General features: G+C 45.6%; 1 protein-coding gene across 1 annotated transcript in view; it reads right to left on the bottom strand.

Moving 5' to 3' along the window:
* ankfy1 (ankyrin repeat and FYVE domain containing 1) overlaps positions 1 to 8,623 on the bottom strand; it is a 66,158-nt gene extending 57,535 nt beyond the window's left edge. Inside the window, exons 1-2 of the mRNA XM_080210447.1 lie at positions 8,596 to 8,623; positions 1,179 to 1,371 (exon numbers count right to left, since the gene is read on the bottom strand). Of these exons, the coding sequence (XP_080066573.1) occupies positions 1,179 to 1,371; positions 8,596 to 8,605 (203 nt within the window). The 5' untranslated portion in view covers positions 8,606 to 8,623. The remainder of the gene's footprint in view (positions 1 to 1,178; positions 1,372 to 8,595) is intronic.
* Between the last annotated feature and the right edge of the window lie 8,107 nt (positions 8,624 to 16,730).

Genomic DNA, 16,730 nt, shown 5'->3' with positions numbered 1-16,730 from the left:
CTAAAATTAATCCCGATGCATTTCCATATGAAAATGACCACTTTCAAGAATCATACTCACTGCTTGGAAGAACATAGGAGCATTTGTTAGAGAAAAATCAAGCAGTGAGAGAAAGCCATGTTTGCAAAGACTTGTCCACAACTTCACCAAGTCAGTCCCAAGAGGTGATTCACATACATTTGAGGATCTGCGTCAGTTCTGAAGTAGATTCCAGTACATGCTTCAGCTCGTGGGACAAGGTGTCAGGGGGTATACAACATTCTGCCATCACTGGTGAATTTACAAATCCAGCAGAAAACTGCCTCTACCATCAGGACAACATTTTCATTTCACAAGCTAGGGATCCCCCAATGTAAATCTGTAACCAATTATCTGATTTGATCAAAACTACCTACAGATGTAGGTAGGAGGTGCTTTTTAAAACCAACAGTCTTTAGAAACTCAGTTAATAGACCAACTGCCTTCTGATGATGCCTCAACGTGTGCAATTAATAGGGTGATGAGAAAGTCTATTGTTACTTGGACTTATTTACAAAAACTAGTGAACAAGACACTGGGTGTTTGACTGAGCAGAGTGCACATCAGGATAAAACACTAGATACTCACGTTTGCTCCAATATCTCTCTTTTTCCTGCTGTTCCCCATCACACAAATGGACATTTTATAAAATAGATTGCAATCAATTAACCTGAAATTACCTAATGATTGAGGTACTATAGTAAAATATTCCAACAAGTGTTTTGCCCCCTCACCCAAGCAATGAAACCATGATCCAAACATTCACCTGCAAAATATTTTTCACTGTACTGCCTAGGATGAATCAGTTGATCTGCCACTCATTGTATCTACCCAACTTTGCAAGTCTTAGGAGGATATATCTCATTAACGAGTAGAGTTTTTTTTAAAAAGGAAAAGGAAATCCCATTCAAACTGCTGACCCAGAGCAGCCAAGTGAAAAAGCACTCCTGTTTAGTTAGGTCAAAGCAACATTATTCAAATTTAGATATTCTAATGGCATAGCCAGTGTGTGATTTTGATGCCAGTAATTTAAGGAAAAGTGAATGCAGTTGACCTGATTTACTGGCTTTTATCAGTTCAATTGACCAGATTATATCCCATGATCCAAACTCTTATCACAGAATAGGTCAACACATTAACTTTTACAGTAAAACATTTACCTGTATTGCTCTTGCTGATAAAGCTCAGACACAATAGACAGTAGTCTGCAAACAAAGGAGTCACTGGAATTCTCCTGGTTGGATGTGGCTGCAAGCATGGTACATCGCTTCTCCGTCTCTGCCAGTTTATGCTGCATCTTCACATACTCCTGGCGGAGGAGTGCCAGATGTTTCTGCAACTTGGCCACTTCCTCTGTGAAACACAATGGCACAAGAACAGTCAGACGCACTGAACAGTTAAATTAATAGGTACTTGCACCAAGACAATCTACCAGACAACTTAACTCCTGTCATATGCTTTTAATACGAATTTCACATGGACTCCCATCATATCATTCTTTCCAAAAGATTTATTTCGTAAAAAGGGAAAAATACCCAAATTGTTGCACTGTTTGCAATAGGCTAACCAAGGAGATAGTAAATAAAACTTAATCATTTACATACAGGGAATTAAGCTCTTTTTAAACCATCAGAAATGTACTTTTGCCGCTGCTCCCACATTTCCTCCCCCCCCCATCCCTTATTGCTCCCTGGCCCACAACCATCCCTTCCCTACCCGACATTCCCACATCCTCCCCCGACTCCTATATCACCCCGAGCGTTCCCTCCCCCCTGCCCTGCATTCCTTCCCTACCCACCATCACCACTCCCACACTTTTTCTCCACTCCAACCCCCCCAGCCAGCCCCACTCCCACATTCCCTCCCTAACTGCCAGCCCCACCCCCACACATTCTCCACCCCACCCACAACCTCCCCCCCCGCCCCCCCCCAACCAACCCCACTCCAGCATCCGCCTGCTCACTGATACTCAGTTTAGGTTTTGCCAGGTCCACGCAGCTACTGACCTCCTTTCCAAAGATATGCAGGTTAGGTGGATTGGCCACGTGAAATTAACCCTTACTGTCCAAAGACAGGATTGATAAATGTGTGGGATTACAGGGATAAGGCCAGGGGGAGCTCCTGGGTGGGACACAGAATCAGTGCAGACTCGATGGGCCGAATGGCCTCTTCTGCTATTTAGAGACCATGAAAACATGGACAAAAGAGCTGAATAAGCAAGGTGAGTATAACTGCCCTTATCCAGACAACATTTGGAGTTGCATCAAAGAGCCCTAGAAAAATTGAAATCAATGGAAATCAGGGGAAACACGCCACTGCTTTCGAGTAATGCGTACGATGGCTGGACATCAACTCAGTTCCTCAGGGTAGTGTCATAAGAACTTAAGAAATAGGAGCAGGAGTAGGCCATCTAGCCCTTTGAGCCTGCCCCGCCATTCAATAAGATCATGGCTGATCTGAAGTGCATCAGTTCCACTTTCCTGCTTTCTCCCCATAACCCTTAATTCCCCTATCAGAAACTTATCTACAAGTGACTTAAATATATTTAGCGAGGTAGCCTCCACCACTTCAACAGGCAGAGAGTTCCAGAGATTCACCACCCTTTGAGTGAAGAAGTTCCTCCTCAACTCCAATCTAAACTGCACCCCCCCTCCTCCCCGACCCCCACCGTTATCTTGAGGCTGTGCCCTCTAGTCCTGCTATCTTTTCTAAGCAGGAAGAATCTCTCTACCTCTACCCTATCCATCCCCTTCATTATCTTATATGTCTCTACAAGATCCCCCCCTCATCCTTCTAAACTCCAACAAGTACAGACCCAGTCTATTCAATCTCTCTTCATAGGCTAACCCCCTCATCTCCGGTATCAGCCGAGTGAACCTCCTCTGCACTCCCTCCAAGGCCAATATATCGTTCCGCAAGTGCGGCAACCAAAACTGCACACAGTACTCCAGCTGCGGCCTCACCAGTGCCCTGTACAGTTGCAGCAAGACCTCCCTGCTTTTATATTCTATCCCCCTCGCTATAAAGGCCAACATACCATTCGCATTCTTGATCACCTGCTGCACCTGCAGACTGGGTTTTTGCAACTCGTGCACAAGGACCCCCAGGTCCCTCTGCACCGTAGCATGCTGCAGCTTTTCGCCTTTTAAATAATAATCCCTCCTACTATTACTTCTGCCAAAGTGGATAACCTCACACTTGCTAACATTATACTCCATCTGCCAGGTCCTCGGCATCTGCTTCATCAATGACCTTCCCTCCATCACAAGATCTGAAGTTTTGGGTGGCACGGTAGCACAGCGGTTAGCACTGCTGCTTCACAGCTCCAGAATCCTGGGTTCGATTCCCGGCTCGGGTCACTGTGTGGAGTTTGCACATTCTCCTCGTGTCTGCATGGGTTTCCTCCAGATGCTCCAGTTTCCTCCCACAGTCCAAAGATGTGTAGGTTAGGTTGATTGGCCATGCTAAGAAATTGTCCTTTAATGTCCAGGGATGCATAGGTTAGAGGGATTAGTGGGTAAAATATGTACAGATGTGGGGATAGGACCTGGATGGGATTGTGTTCGGTGCAGACTCAATGGGCCTCTTTCTGCACTGTAGGGTTCTATGATCTATGAAGTTGGGATGTTCATTGATGGTTACGACTTATTACAAAATGGCATGGAATGAAGTAATCTCAGAATTGTTGGGTCTCCAAATAACCAACTTACCTATTACCATTCCTCTGCCATCTCCTAATAACCCGGTATATTCTCCCTTTTCAGACAACAATAATTCCCTTTTGAATGTTGATTGAACTTGCCTCCACCACGTTCACAGGAAGTGCATTCCAGACTGTAACCAGTGAAAAAATGTTTCATATTTCTTTTGCATTTTTTTTCCCCCAGTTTATACCAGTGCCCTCTCATTTCACACACTCAACCTTTTCACGGGTAGGAACACCTCACGGCCGAATGCAGAAAGACCTGGACAACATTCAGAGCTGAGTAACATTCATGCCTTAAATTTATCCCTTCCACTACTAGCATTATTCACCATCTACAATGTTCACTGCAGCAATTCGCCAAGGTACCTCTGACCGTACTGTCCAAATCTGCAACCTCTACCAACTTGAAGACAAGGGCAAAAGATGTGCAAGATCAGCATCACCTGCAAGTTCCTGCCAAGCCACACACCACTCTTTCTTGCAACTTGTAATGACCCGAGAAGTCAACTAGAAAGGAACAAAGTTAAACCACAAGCTTGTGCTACATGTACGCTGGTCCCACCCAAGACGAGGGAGTACCAGACCCACAGAGTCTGCCTTGTCAAGGGGTCGGGATACAAGTTCCACTTGGTTAAGCAACTGCCCATCATCACAGGAACTCATTCCACAAGTCCTACTGCAAGGTCAACCAGGGGTTCCTCATTCAGGTCCTGGGGGTTATCAGAGAACCATATCACTGTTCCTTCACTGTCGTTGGGTAAAAACGACAACTCCTTTTCCAGCAGCACTGTGGGTGTACCTACACAAAAGGCATCACAGGTGTACCCATACATTTGCTTTATTTTTTTCCCCCAATTGCAACAGTTAAAGAAGTTCATCACTGCCTTCTCATGTTCAAACCCAAGAACAAATAATCACTAACCCCATCACTGTGGTTATGCTATTATCTGTGTAGGCGACTTAGCAATGACAACAGCGAATGGAATTATATACCATCATCATGCATTTAATTGCATAGAATTTAGAGCAAACCATTTGCCCAACTGACCCACGCTGTCATTTATGTTCTGCATGAACCTCCACCCATCTTGCTTTCTCACATTACCAGCATATCCTTCCAAACCTTCTCCTTGTCTGTTTATCTAGCTTCTCCTTAACTGCATCTACACTACACACTGCAACCACTCTCAGCGACAGCGAGTTCCACATTCTCACCACTGGGAAACAAAAGGATTTGCCCAAATTCCTTATTGAGTTTAGTGGTAACCCTATGGGCCCTAGCTTCAGTCTTCCCCACAAACATCTTCATATTTATCCCGTCAAATCCTTCAATTTTAAAGAGAGATCACTTTTCAATCATTTCTAGAGACAACTCCCAGCTTGTTCAAACTTTGACAGTTACGACCACTCACTTCTGTTTTTTTTTAAAAACATCTTCCTTTGTAATTTCAGGAACAAAATAGGGTGTATTATCAGACTGGACTGCTAATCCAAAGGCTTGGATCTGCACCCATATGTTCAAATTCCACCATGACAGCTAGGGAATTTAAATACAATTAAATTTCCTCTGCACCCCCTCAACATGTTTCAGGAAAAACTATGGAAACAGACCACACGTGCTTTGTCAGCCCTCATTTGACACTTGGCATGGGAAGAATCTTAGAATAGAATCATAGAATCCCTACAGTGCAGAAAGAGGCCATTTAGCCCATCGAGCCTGCACCAATAACAATCCCACACAGACCCTATCCCCATAACCCCACATATTTACCCTGCTAACCCCGATACTAAGGAACAATTTAGCACGGCCAATCAACCTAACCTACACATCTTTGGACTGTGGGAGGAAACCGGAGCACCCGGAGGAAACCCACGCAGACATAAGAACATAAGAACGCCATCCGGCCCTTCGAGCCTGCCCCGCCATTCAATAAGATCATGGCTGATCTGAAGTGGCTCAGTTCCACTTTCCCGCCCTCTCCCCATAACCCTTCATCCCCTCTCTTATCAAGAACCCATCAACCCACGTCTTAAAAATATTTAGCGAGGTAGCCTCCACCGCTTCAACGGGCAGAGAATTCCAGAGATTCACCACCCTTTGAGTGAAGAAGTTCTTCCTCAACTCCGTTCTAAACCGCCCCCCTTTTATCTTGAGGCTGTGCCCCCTAGTCCTACTGTCCTTTCTGAGCAGGAAGAGTCTCTCCACCTCTATCCTATCCATCCCATTCATCATCTTATACGTCTCAATGAGATCTCCCCTCATTCTTCTAAACTCTAACGAGTACAAGCCTAGTTTATTCAGCCTCTCCTCGTAGCTCAACACCCTCAACTCCGGCATCAGCCTAATAAACCTCCTCTGCACTCCCTCCAAGGCCAAAACGAGAACGTATAAAATCCACACAGTCAGACCCCAAGGGTGGAATTGAACCCGGGTCCCCAGCGCTGAGGCATTGCTAACCACTGTGCCATCCTCGAGAAAAGTAGAAAGAAGAAATTCCCTCAATATTGCCACTCTGTAGCTCACGCACGCCTGATTTCCCAGCAATTTTGCTCCTCTATCTCATTATTTGGAGGCCTGTAGAATAGTGTCAAACACCTTACTGTTCTCAACTCTTAAATGCATTCTGTGCTCACATCCTCAAGGGGATCTCTCTAATGTCACAATCAGTACTGCTACTCCACCTCCTTTTTTCCTTTCCTTATCTTTTCAGAACACTATCCTTGAAGCAACCAGTCCTCAAACCATTTACTGCTCCTATAACAAACTCCCCAAGGTTGAGTGCCTGTAGCTCAACAAGATGCACAACACTGTGCTCACACATGTACTCTAAACCTGCCCTGCTACTTCCTTCACCAATACTAAGACTCACATTTTGCACCTCATTCCTCGCATATAGTTTTAAATCCTCCTCAACCAGACTAGTGAATCTCTGAGGAGATCGGTTCCAGTTCTATGAAAAGATGCCCACAAACTCTTCTGACCCATTTGAAAAGATGCCTCTTGCCCCTTAAGTGGTTGCAATGCCCCAAGAAGTTGAAGTTTCCTGCACCATACTTCAAGCCACACATTGATCCTTTTCTCCTCCCATTTCTACTAGTGTGGGGCACTGGATGTAATGTAGAGTCTTCTCCACAGTTGACATTGCAGCTACCACCCCCACCCCAGCTCCTGAAAATCTGACAATAGCATTCATCACCAGCTCTCTCGCGTTTGTACATGTAGCAGAATGTCTCTACAGGTATCCTTTGTGAAAGCCTTTTAGCTGGTACCAGAGCAGGACTCACAATGATATTCACAGAAAAAGGTCAGTCACATTCCTAACAATGAAGTATAATTTTTAAAAATCTATCAAGTAAACTAGATAAAGTTTCAATTTAAAAAAATGCAAGCCTGAACTGAAGGTTGCCCAGCCAAACTGCTGTTTCTGTGTCTCATCACACCCTGCAATCCCAAATTTCCTCAGGCCTCCCCTTAACTGTGTGTAAAGATATTCCTCTGAAATTCTTTGTTTTTTTTAATAACTGCCTTGCATTTGCACTCTCTTGTTCTGGACTCCGCCACAAACAGCAGCAGTTTCTCCACATTTATCTGTTGAATGTCTTCATGACTTCAACAGAATAAAGCAGATTTTCTTTTTTGTCTTCTCTTTTCCAAAGAGAAGAGCCCTGGCCTGTTCAACTGCAATACTGGGGACATCCTTGTCAATCTTTTTCAACAGCCTCCCTGTAGTGACAGCAGACAAGTGTTCACTAACCAAGGTTCCACACAAATTTGACGTTAAACCCCACAACCCCCTTTGGTATTTCATTCATCAAGAAATTTGCTTGAATACATGGTTTGACATCACTACAGCCTCATACACAAGCTGCTTCTGGTAAACGAGTGACTCTTTATTTTTGATCGCTCAGCTGCTCCAGTTTTTAACCTTTCCAAGGAAAAGTGATCTCCTCATCCCTCGACCAAAAGGGAGCCATCTTACTTTTGTTGATGTTAAAAGTGTCATTTGACTTGCTCAATATTTCCAATATTGTCTTTATTTTATAAACTACAGTCACTGGTATACAAAGTTGGCAGGAAGAAACCTAAAGATGAGGACCTGTTTCTTTACATAACTGAACAGGGGTTAGACGCAACCATAGATTACACTGCCCAACTACCTTCCAATTTAGACCGAACACCCAAAGGTTGAATTTAAACATAACTGAAAGGACAGACACATTGGACCATTATTCCAAATAAGAAATATGACAGATGAGGGGGTTGAGGGGCAGGAGGGTGAGGAGGGGAGGGGCAGTGTGTGAGGGGGTTGGGGTGAGGGGGCAGTGTGTGTGAGGGGGTTGGGGAGGGGGGGATGGGGGGGTAGTGTGGGAGGCAGACACAGAGGGGCATGCAGTGTGGGAGGGGAGGAGGGGAAGCAGTGTGCGGGGGGGGTGGGCAGTGTGTGAGGAGGGGTGGGGGGGGCAGGGTGTGAGGGGGGGGTGGGGAGAGGAGGCAGGGTGTGTGAGGGGGGGTAGATTGGGGAGGGGAGGGAGAAGTGTGAGAGGGTGGAGGGGACAGTGTGTGTGTGGGGCAGTGTGTGAGGAGGGGTGGGGGGGGGCAGGGTGTGAGGGGGGGGTGGGGGGAGGAGGCAGGGTGTGTGAGGGGGGGTAGATTGGGGAGGTGGGGGGGGGGGGGGCAGTGTGTGAGGAGGGTGGGGAGGGGTGGGGCAGTAGGCACCGGGAGAAGGGAGGGTTGTGTTGGGTCTGGATGCGGGCAGGGGGTGGTGGGGTGCGGGTTTGAGCTCGCTCCGCTCCCGGTTCAGTGGAGCCCCAGGCCCCGACCCCGGGTCCAGCCTCAGCGCCCTCGCCCCTGCCCCGCTGACAGCTCCTACCTTCCGCCATCTTTGCTCCAGCCGCTCTCGCGAGATTTTTTCCCCCCCCCCATAGAAATGGGACCGCCCGAGCTGGGGGCGGGGCTAACTCTTAAAGCGGGGCTGTCCCGGATAAACACAACTACCTGTTTATTCTGGGTAAAATTCGCCTTCAGTCTTCTCAGATGTTGCTGGAGACATCCTTTTCGGTAAAATAGACGTCAGTGAAGTATGAGGATTTAGAGTTGAACAACTAAAAATAGTCATCCTAAGAATGACGCTGACATGGAATCCCTGCAATGCAGAAGGAGGCCATTCGGGCCATCGAGTGTCTACCGACCATAATCCCACCCAGGCCCTATCCCCATATATTTACCCTACTAGTCCCCCTAACACTAGGGTCATTTTAGCATGGCCAATCAACCTAACCTGCACATCTTTGGAGGAATCCGGAGCACCTGGAGGAGACCCATGCAGACATGGGGAGAATGTGCAAACTCCACACAGACAGTGACCCAAGGCCAGAATTGAACCCGGGTCCCTGGCGCTGTGAAGTATCAATGCTAACCACTGTGCCACCATGCATATATTACTGATGTGTCAAATGGGGCTGTTCAAAAAGAGAACATGAATCAAATATTGATCTGATTTTATTTATTATTGTCACATGTATTAACATAGAGGGAAAAGTATTGTTTCTTGCGCGCTATATGGACAAAGCATACCGCTCATAGAGAAGGAAACAAGCGAGTGATAGCTAGGGTGTAGAGAAAGACCAACTTAATACAAGACAAATCCATTCAAAAGTCTGACGGCAGCAGGGAAGAAGCTGTTCTTTAGTTGGTTGTTACATGACATCGGACTTTTGTGTCTTTTTCCTGATGGAAGAAGGTGGAAGAGTGAATGTCCGGGGTGCACGGGGTCCTTAATTATGCTGGCTGCTTTGCAGAAAGTGTAGACAGAGTCAATGGATGGAACACTGGATTGTGTGATGGACTGGGCCACATTCACAACATTTTGTGGTTCCTTGTGGTCTGGGGCAGATCAGGAGCCCATACCCAGCTGTGATACAACCAAATATTGTGCATTATTGCAGATTACAAAACCTGGAAATTCAACTATTGATGTATCCCTGACATTTATACTCTATGGCAGCTCAAAATATTAGTTCATAATGATAGACTTGTCAAATCTCATTCTGCAGAATTAGTGTTCCTTAAATGCAACTCAACTGATACAATCACTACCTGACTCAGTGTGTTTACAGTGACTGTAGTTCAGGGAGCAGGATAGTGTTTGCAAGCCTTGACTGAACTTGTTGAGAACGAACCCACACAACAAAAATGTGCTCCAAAAGTTAAATGCTCCAAAATTAAGGAGGGCAGAATTAGTATTTGCATCAGTTTATAAAGTGTGCAGAAGGTCCGAGCACTTTGCAAAGCTAATTTAAAATCATATTAGGTTTAGCACACTATACAGTGTCAAAATCAACTGTCAGTTAATTTCATCCTAGAATGAATGAATGCTACCAGTTTATTATTGAGATGAAGTTGAAATTTGCCAGCACTGACGTTCTATCTGCACAAAGTTTGTGATTGTGAATCTGATTCCTGATTTGTCTTTGATGTTCTAACCTCCATTTCCTATGGCTCCAGCCCTCTCTCTCTGGCAACAGTCTCACATTAAGCCAGTCTGCTCACATTTGACCCTAAGATGAGATTCGATGAGCTGCATAGCCTCTTCCTGCACCATAGGGTTTCAATGGTTCTATGAGCTTCCAACCTCATATTCATACCATCACTAAGGCCAACTATTTCCCACCGTGGTAACATCACCTAACTTCACTCCTGCTTCAACTGATCTACTGCTGAAACCCTCGCTCATGCCTCTGTTACTTCTAGACTTGACCATTCCATGGCTGCTCTCCCACTTGCTACCCTCCATAAACTTCCAGTCATCCAAAATTCTTATACCTGTAACTTAACCCACAGCCAGTCCTGTTCCCTTTCTTCACCAATCTACATTGGGTTCTGGTCAAACAACTTGCCTTGTGTCTGAAATTCTCATCCTTGTCTTCAAATCCCTCCAAAGCCCCTTCAATATCTGTTGTTTCCTCCAAACACACAACCCTCCAAGATACTTGTGCCCCTCTAATTCTCATGAGCGTCCGGATTTTAATTGTTCCACTATTGGCGGCTGTGTCTTCAGTTGCCCAGGTCCCAAGCTCTGGAATACTCTCTCCGCCTCTCTACTATGCCTTCCTCCTTTAAGACGCTGCTTAAGATTTACCTCGTTGATCAAAACTTGTGGCTTGATCTTTCTTTAGGTGTCATATTTTGATTTATAACACCCCTGTGAAGCACATTTTATTGTGCTAAAGGTGCTACATAAATGTAAGTTGTTGTAGTTGAATGACTGACCTGTAATCAGGCATTCAGATCTCCTGTTTTGAAGCTCAAATATTTGGGAAGTAACATAAATTCCGGTAAAGCACCGAGAACAAAGTGTACCTGATCCACGGTATAACCTGACATTTTTCAGAAGATTATAGACAATTTTGAAAATCTCCCTACTTACCAATTCTTAATCTTTGAAGCTGAAAGGTTTAGCGATTACAAGAGGGAGCTGGAGGATGCGGGATATTCTCTTTTCATTTCCTTTTACTGGCTGGATGAACAACAGCGATCATCTGTCCTGAGAGCTCTTAGTCCTTATTGCCCCTCTGTCTCAAATCAAGTCTCGCATCAAGTCTCAGAGGGTAGTAAGGGCGTGGTCTTTATTCAGAGGGTAGTAAGGGTGTGGAATGCCCTGCCTGCAGCAGTTGTGGACTCGCCAACTTTAAGGGCGTTCAAATGGTCAGTGGATAGGCATATGGATAACATTGGAATAGTTTAGGTTAGAGGGTCATTAGATTGGTTCCACTGGTCGGCGCAACATCGAGGGCCGAAGGGCCTGTACTGCGCTGTAATGTTCTATGTTCTACATGAACCATGATGTGGGTATGCCGGCGTTGGACTGGCGTAAACACAGTAAAAAGTCTGACAACACCAGGTTTTAGTCCAACCTATTTATTTGATAATATACTCACTAGCTTTCGGGGTTACCCCCTTCGTCAGGTGAATGGAGAGTTCTGGCCTCAGACAGAGCATATAAAGCACAGACAGTTTAGAGATTACTGATTAAAATGCGAATCCTTACACCTAACCTGCTGTTCAAGACCTGAGGTGGCTGATAATGTGAGTGGAAGGAGCACTGATCACAGTTTAAAGAGATGTGTATTGTCTCCAGACAGTACAGTAAGTGAGGTTTTGCAAACCCAGGCAAGTCATGGGGGTTACAGATAGTCTATCTGTAACCCCCATGACTTGCCTGGGTTTGCAAAACCTCACTTACTGTACTGTCTGGAGACAATACACATCTCTTTAAACTGTGATCAGTGCTCCTTCCACTCACATTATCAGCCACCTCAGGTCTTGAACAGCAGGTTAGGTGTAAGGATTCGCATTTTAATCAGTAATCTCTAAACTGTCTGTGCTTTATATGCTCTGTCTGAGGCCAGAACTCTCCATTCACCTGATGAAGGGGGTAACCCCGAAAGCTAGTGAGTATATTATCAAATAAATAGGTTGGACTAAAACCTGGTGTTGTCAGACTTTTTACTACATGAACCAGCCATCTTATTGGCTGAAATAAGCTAAGAGTCCAAAATTGTGCAGGTTAGGTAGCTTGGCCATACTAAATTGCCCCGTAGTGTGCAGGTTAAGTGGCTTAGCCATGGGAAAATGTGCAGGACTATGGGCAGGGAGTAGAGGGCCTGGGTAAGATGATCTGTCAGAGAGTCAGTGCAGGCTTGATGGGCTGAATGGTCACTTTGGTACTGTAGGGATTCTATGATGGATGCCTATTGAAGTATAACAATCTAAAAAAATGCTCAACATTTAATCAGTGCAAGTTATTAAGTGGTAATCGTAAGAAGATAAGAAATCGAAGCAGGAGGTGGCCACTCAGTCCTTCGAGCCTGCTCTGCCATTCACTGAGATCATAGCTAATTTTCTACATCAACACTATTTTCCCACACCGTCCCCATATCCTTTGATGTAAAAATCTCTTGATCTCAGCTTTGAACATAATGACTGAGGCTCTGAGCAGAGAATTCCAAAGATTCTCCATCCTCCGAGCGAAGAAATTCCTCTTCATCTCATACCAAAGTGGCCTGCCATTCATTCTCAGACTCTGTTCCCTGCTTCTAGATACCCCCAGCCACGGAAAACATCCTTCCTCCATCCACCCCCTCCAGCCCTGTAATAATTGTGGAAGTTTCAATGAGATCCCCTTTCATTATCCCGAATACCAGAGAATAAAGACCCTGTCTATTTTCTCTTTCCTCATAGAACAATCCCGCCATCTCACGAATTAGTTTGCTGAACCGGTGTTGCGTTCTCTCTATGGCAAGTATATCATTCCTTGGATAAGGAGACTCAAACTGTACACAGTACTCCAGCTATGATCTCACCAAGGTTCTGAATAATTGCAATGAGACACCTTTACTACTATACTCAAATAATCTTGTAAAAAAAGGCCAACATATCGATTCCCTTCTTTGTTGCTTACTGTACCTGCATGTTATAGAATCATAGAACCCTACAGTGCAGAAAGAGGCCCTTCGGCCCATCGAGTCTGCACCGAACATAATCCCACCCAGGCCCTACCCCCATATCCCTACATATTATACCCACTAATCCCTCTAACCTATGCATCCCTGGACACTAAGGGGCAATTTCATAGCACGGCCAATCAACCTAACCCGCACATCTTTAGACTGCGGGAGGAAACCGGAGCACCCGGAGAAAACCCACGCAGACACGAGGAGAACGTGCAAACCCCACACAGTCAGTGACCCAAGCCGGGAATCGAACCCAGGATCCTGGAGCTATGAAGCAGCAGTGCTAACCACTGCGCTACCGTGCTGCCCGTATCTTTCAATGATTCATGAACAAAGACACCCAAGTCCATTTGAAGTTCAACACCTTCCAGTCTCTATAAAAATTCTCTATATGAGCTTTGACAAAGGGTCATCTAGACTTAAAACATCAGCGCTTTTCTCTCCTTACAGTTGCTGCCAGACCCGCTGAGATTTTCCAGCATTTTCTCTTTTGGTTTCACTTTCCAGTGTCTCACCATTTCAGAAATCAACAGAGGAAATAGGAAATCAGAATAAGTTCTGTATTTTTAATTGGCAGATTGTTGAAAGAATCATAGAATCCTTCAGTGCAGGAGGCCATTCAGCCCATCGAGTCTGCACTGACCACAATCCCACACAAGCCCTCTCCCCATAACCCCATGCATTTACACTAGCTAGCCCCCTCTGACATCAAGGGGCTATTTAGCATGGCCAATCCACCTAATCTGCACATCTTTGGAGTGTGGGAGGAAACCGGAGCACCCGGAGGAAACCCACGCAGACACGGGGAGAATGTGCAGACCCCACACAGGCCATACCCCCTTAATCAGTTAAAGACTTGAGGAATTGGATCTGTTTCAGCCGACAAACACACAAGAGTGTTTTGTCAGAGTATGGTGAGTCTCATAAAGAAATCAGAGCAATAACAAAGAATTCAGTAGTAACAAGGAGCAGGAAAGAACGGCCTGAGAGAATTGGATATAATCAGAAACAAAACATAAGAACATAAGAACATAATAAATAGGAGCAGGAGTAGGCCAACTAGCCCTTCGAGCCTGCCCCACCATTCAATAAGATCATGGCTGATCTGTCGTGGCTCAGTTCCACATTCCCGCCCTCTCCCCATAACCCTTAATCCCCTCGCTTACCAAAAACCCATCAACCCGCGTCTTAAAAATATTTAGCGAGGCAGCCTCCGCCACTTCAACGGGCAGAGAATTCCAGAGATTCACCACCCTTTGAGTGAAGAAGTCCCTCCTCAACTCCGTTCTAAACCGCTCCCCCTTTATCTTGAGGCTGTGCCCCCTAGTCCTACTGTCCTTTCTGAGTGGGAAGAGCCTCTCCATCTCTATCCTATCCATCCCATTCATCATCTTATATGTCTCAATGAGATCTCCCCTCATTCTTCTAAACTCTAACGAGTACAAGCCTAGTTTATTCAGCCTCTCCTCATAGTTCAACCCCCTCAACTCCGGTATCAGCCTAGTAAACTCCTCTGCACTCCCTCCAAGGCCAAAACATCCTTGCGTAGGTACGGCAACCAAAACTGCACACAGTACTCCAGCTGCGGCCTCACCAATGCCCTATACAGCTGCAGCAAGACCTCCCTACTTTTATATTCAATGCATTGGGATAGATTTTGCATTGGGATAGAAATGTATGGAACATAAAAAAGGCTTAAGATGGAAGAGAAAGGTCGTAGTCTAAATTTGATTAACTTAGTGTTGAGTCCTGAGGACTGTAATGTGCCAAATGGGAAGATGAGATGCTGCTCCTCCAGTTTGCGTTGGGCTTCAGTGGAGCACTGCAGCAGGACATGTGGACATTAGAGCAAGGTGCTGAGTTAAAATGGCAAGCAACTGGAAGTTTGGGGATATGCTTGCGGACAAAGCAAAGGTGACCCGGTAATTTTCCCAGCATTGTCGATCTGTTCGAGATTCCAGCATCCGCAGCATTTTGCTTGTTTCCTTCAAGCTTGAGTCTCAAATACCCCAAGGGGCACTAAGATTTCGATTAAAATTCAGACAGGTTGATTTGAATGTAAAACTCCAAAGCTGCTATTCAAAGTCCGACGAATAGAGACTCAGTAAGGAGTCGGATGGGAATCTACAAACAAGGTGGAAGTGAGTGACGCCCCAGGGTGAGAGAGCGCAGTCAGGAGTAAAGAAGGACAGCAACAAGCAAGCAAAAGAAGCAAACTTTAACAGGGCTGAGGGTGGATCTTTCTGCACCTCTCTGAAAGCAGTCAGTCTGTGCTATCCTGATGTACCAAATGGTCAAGATGAACCAGTCATCAAACACTCTCTAAATATAATGTGGAGATGCCAGCGTTGGACTGGAGCGGGCACAGTTCAAAGTCTCACAATACCAGGTTAAAGTACGTCAGCTTTATTCAGGACCACATTCTATTCTATGGTTCCAATTCTTACTGTTCTACAATTATTTATCTCTATATTAATTATCTATAATTATTTTCTGCTGTCAGAAGACCTTGAATGGTTTAGGCAACTGATTGAAAGAATTGGACGCGAGAATATTTGGATCTGCTGTTCGCACAACGCTGGGCAATTTCCTCATTTTGAGCATGATATTACCATAGTTGTTGGGATATATATATATTGGAGGCGATTTTACTGGAATTCAGCAAAGTGTCAGTTCTGGTGAGAAAGCAGGTGTGAAACTCCCCACCACAGAGGTATCTGGGGCCTCCCACTCTCACATCATTTCTGGCATCCTCCTTCTACCCCCTTAATCACTTTGGCATCCCCATCCTCCCCTCCACCCTGATCATACCCAGCCTCCCCATCTCCTCCCACCCAGCATCTCTCCCTCTCTCCCACCACCACCTTCAATTATCCCCCTCACTGTCTGCTCCTCCCAGCACAAACAGATGAGCGCCCACCCACGAGGTGCCCTGAGGGCCTATCCCTGGCACTGACCCCGGCACAAGCGGGCACTGCCAGGGTCCACCTGTGTCGGGGGCAGTACCAGGCCAATTTCTGCCCAGGCCCCTCTCCCCCAGGGACCTACACTGGGTGTCCAGGTCCCCTACACTTTGCATCCCTGGCGGAATCCCTTGATAGGTTTGTGTCTGGGTAAACCTGTTGTAAATCTCACCGGCGTGACATCATGTCGGCAAGGTATGAAAATCTAGCGAGGGAGGATAATTTGACAAGGGAGTGTATAATTGTATTTAAATTTATTGAAATATATTAAAATCATGTTTTGGCTTATGATCTGATTATGTCAGCGTACGAGAGGTGAGGACAATTGGAAGTCATGAGCTCGCCTGTGAGATAATCTCTCGAGTGCGTTCTCCATGGTGACATCTCAACCAATTATCACCCTTTTCTTGTGCCGTATAAATTGTTGCTTCCTTTGAAATTTGGCATTCTGCCCTGATGAGCGTATGATGAAAAACTTCGACAGTACGTCCCTTTTTTCAACAATTCCCAAGTCCTGTACATTGCTGTTT

This window comes from Carcharhinus amblyrhynchos, chromosome 23 (genome assembly GCF_965287045.1).
Source record: "Carcharhinus amblyrhynchos chromosome 23, sCarAmb.v2.hapA, whole genome shotgun sequence".
Classification (NCBI taxonomy): domain Eukaryota; kingdom Metazoa; phylum Chordata; class Chondrichthyes; order Carcharhiniformes; family Carcharhinidae; genus Carcharhinus; species Carcharhinus amblyrhynchos.
This window is presented reverse-complemented; position numbering and strand designations above follow the sequence as displayed.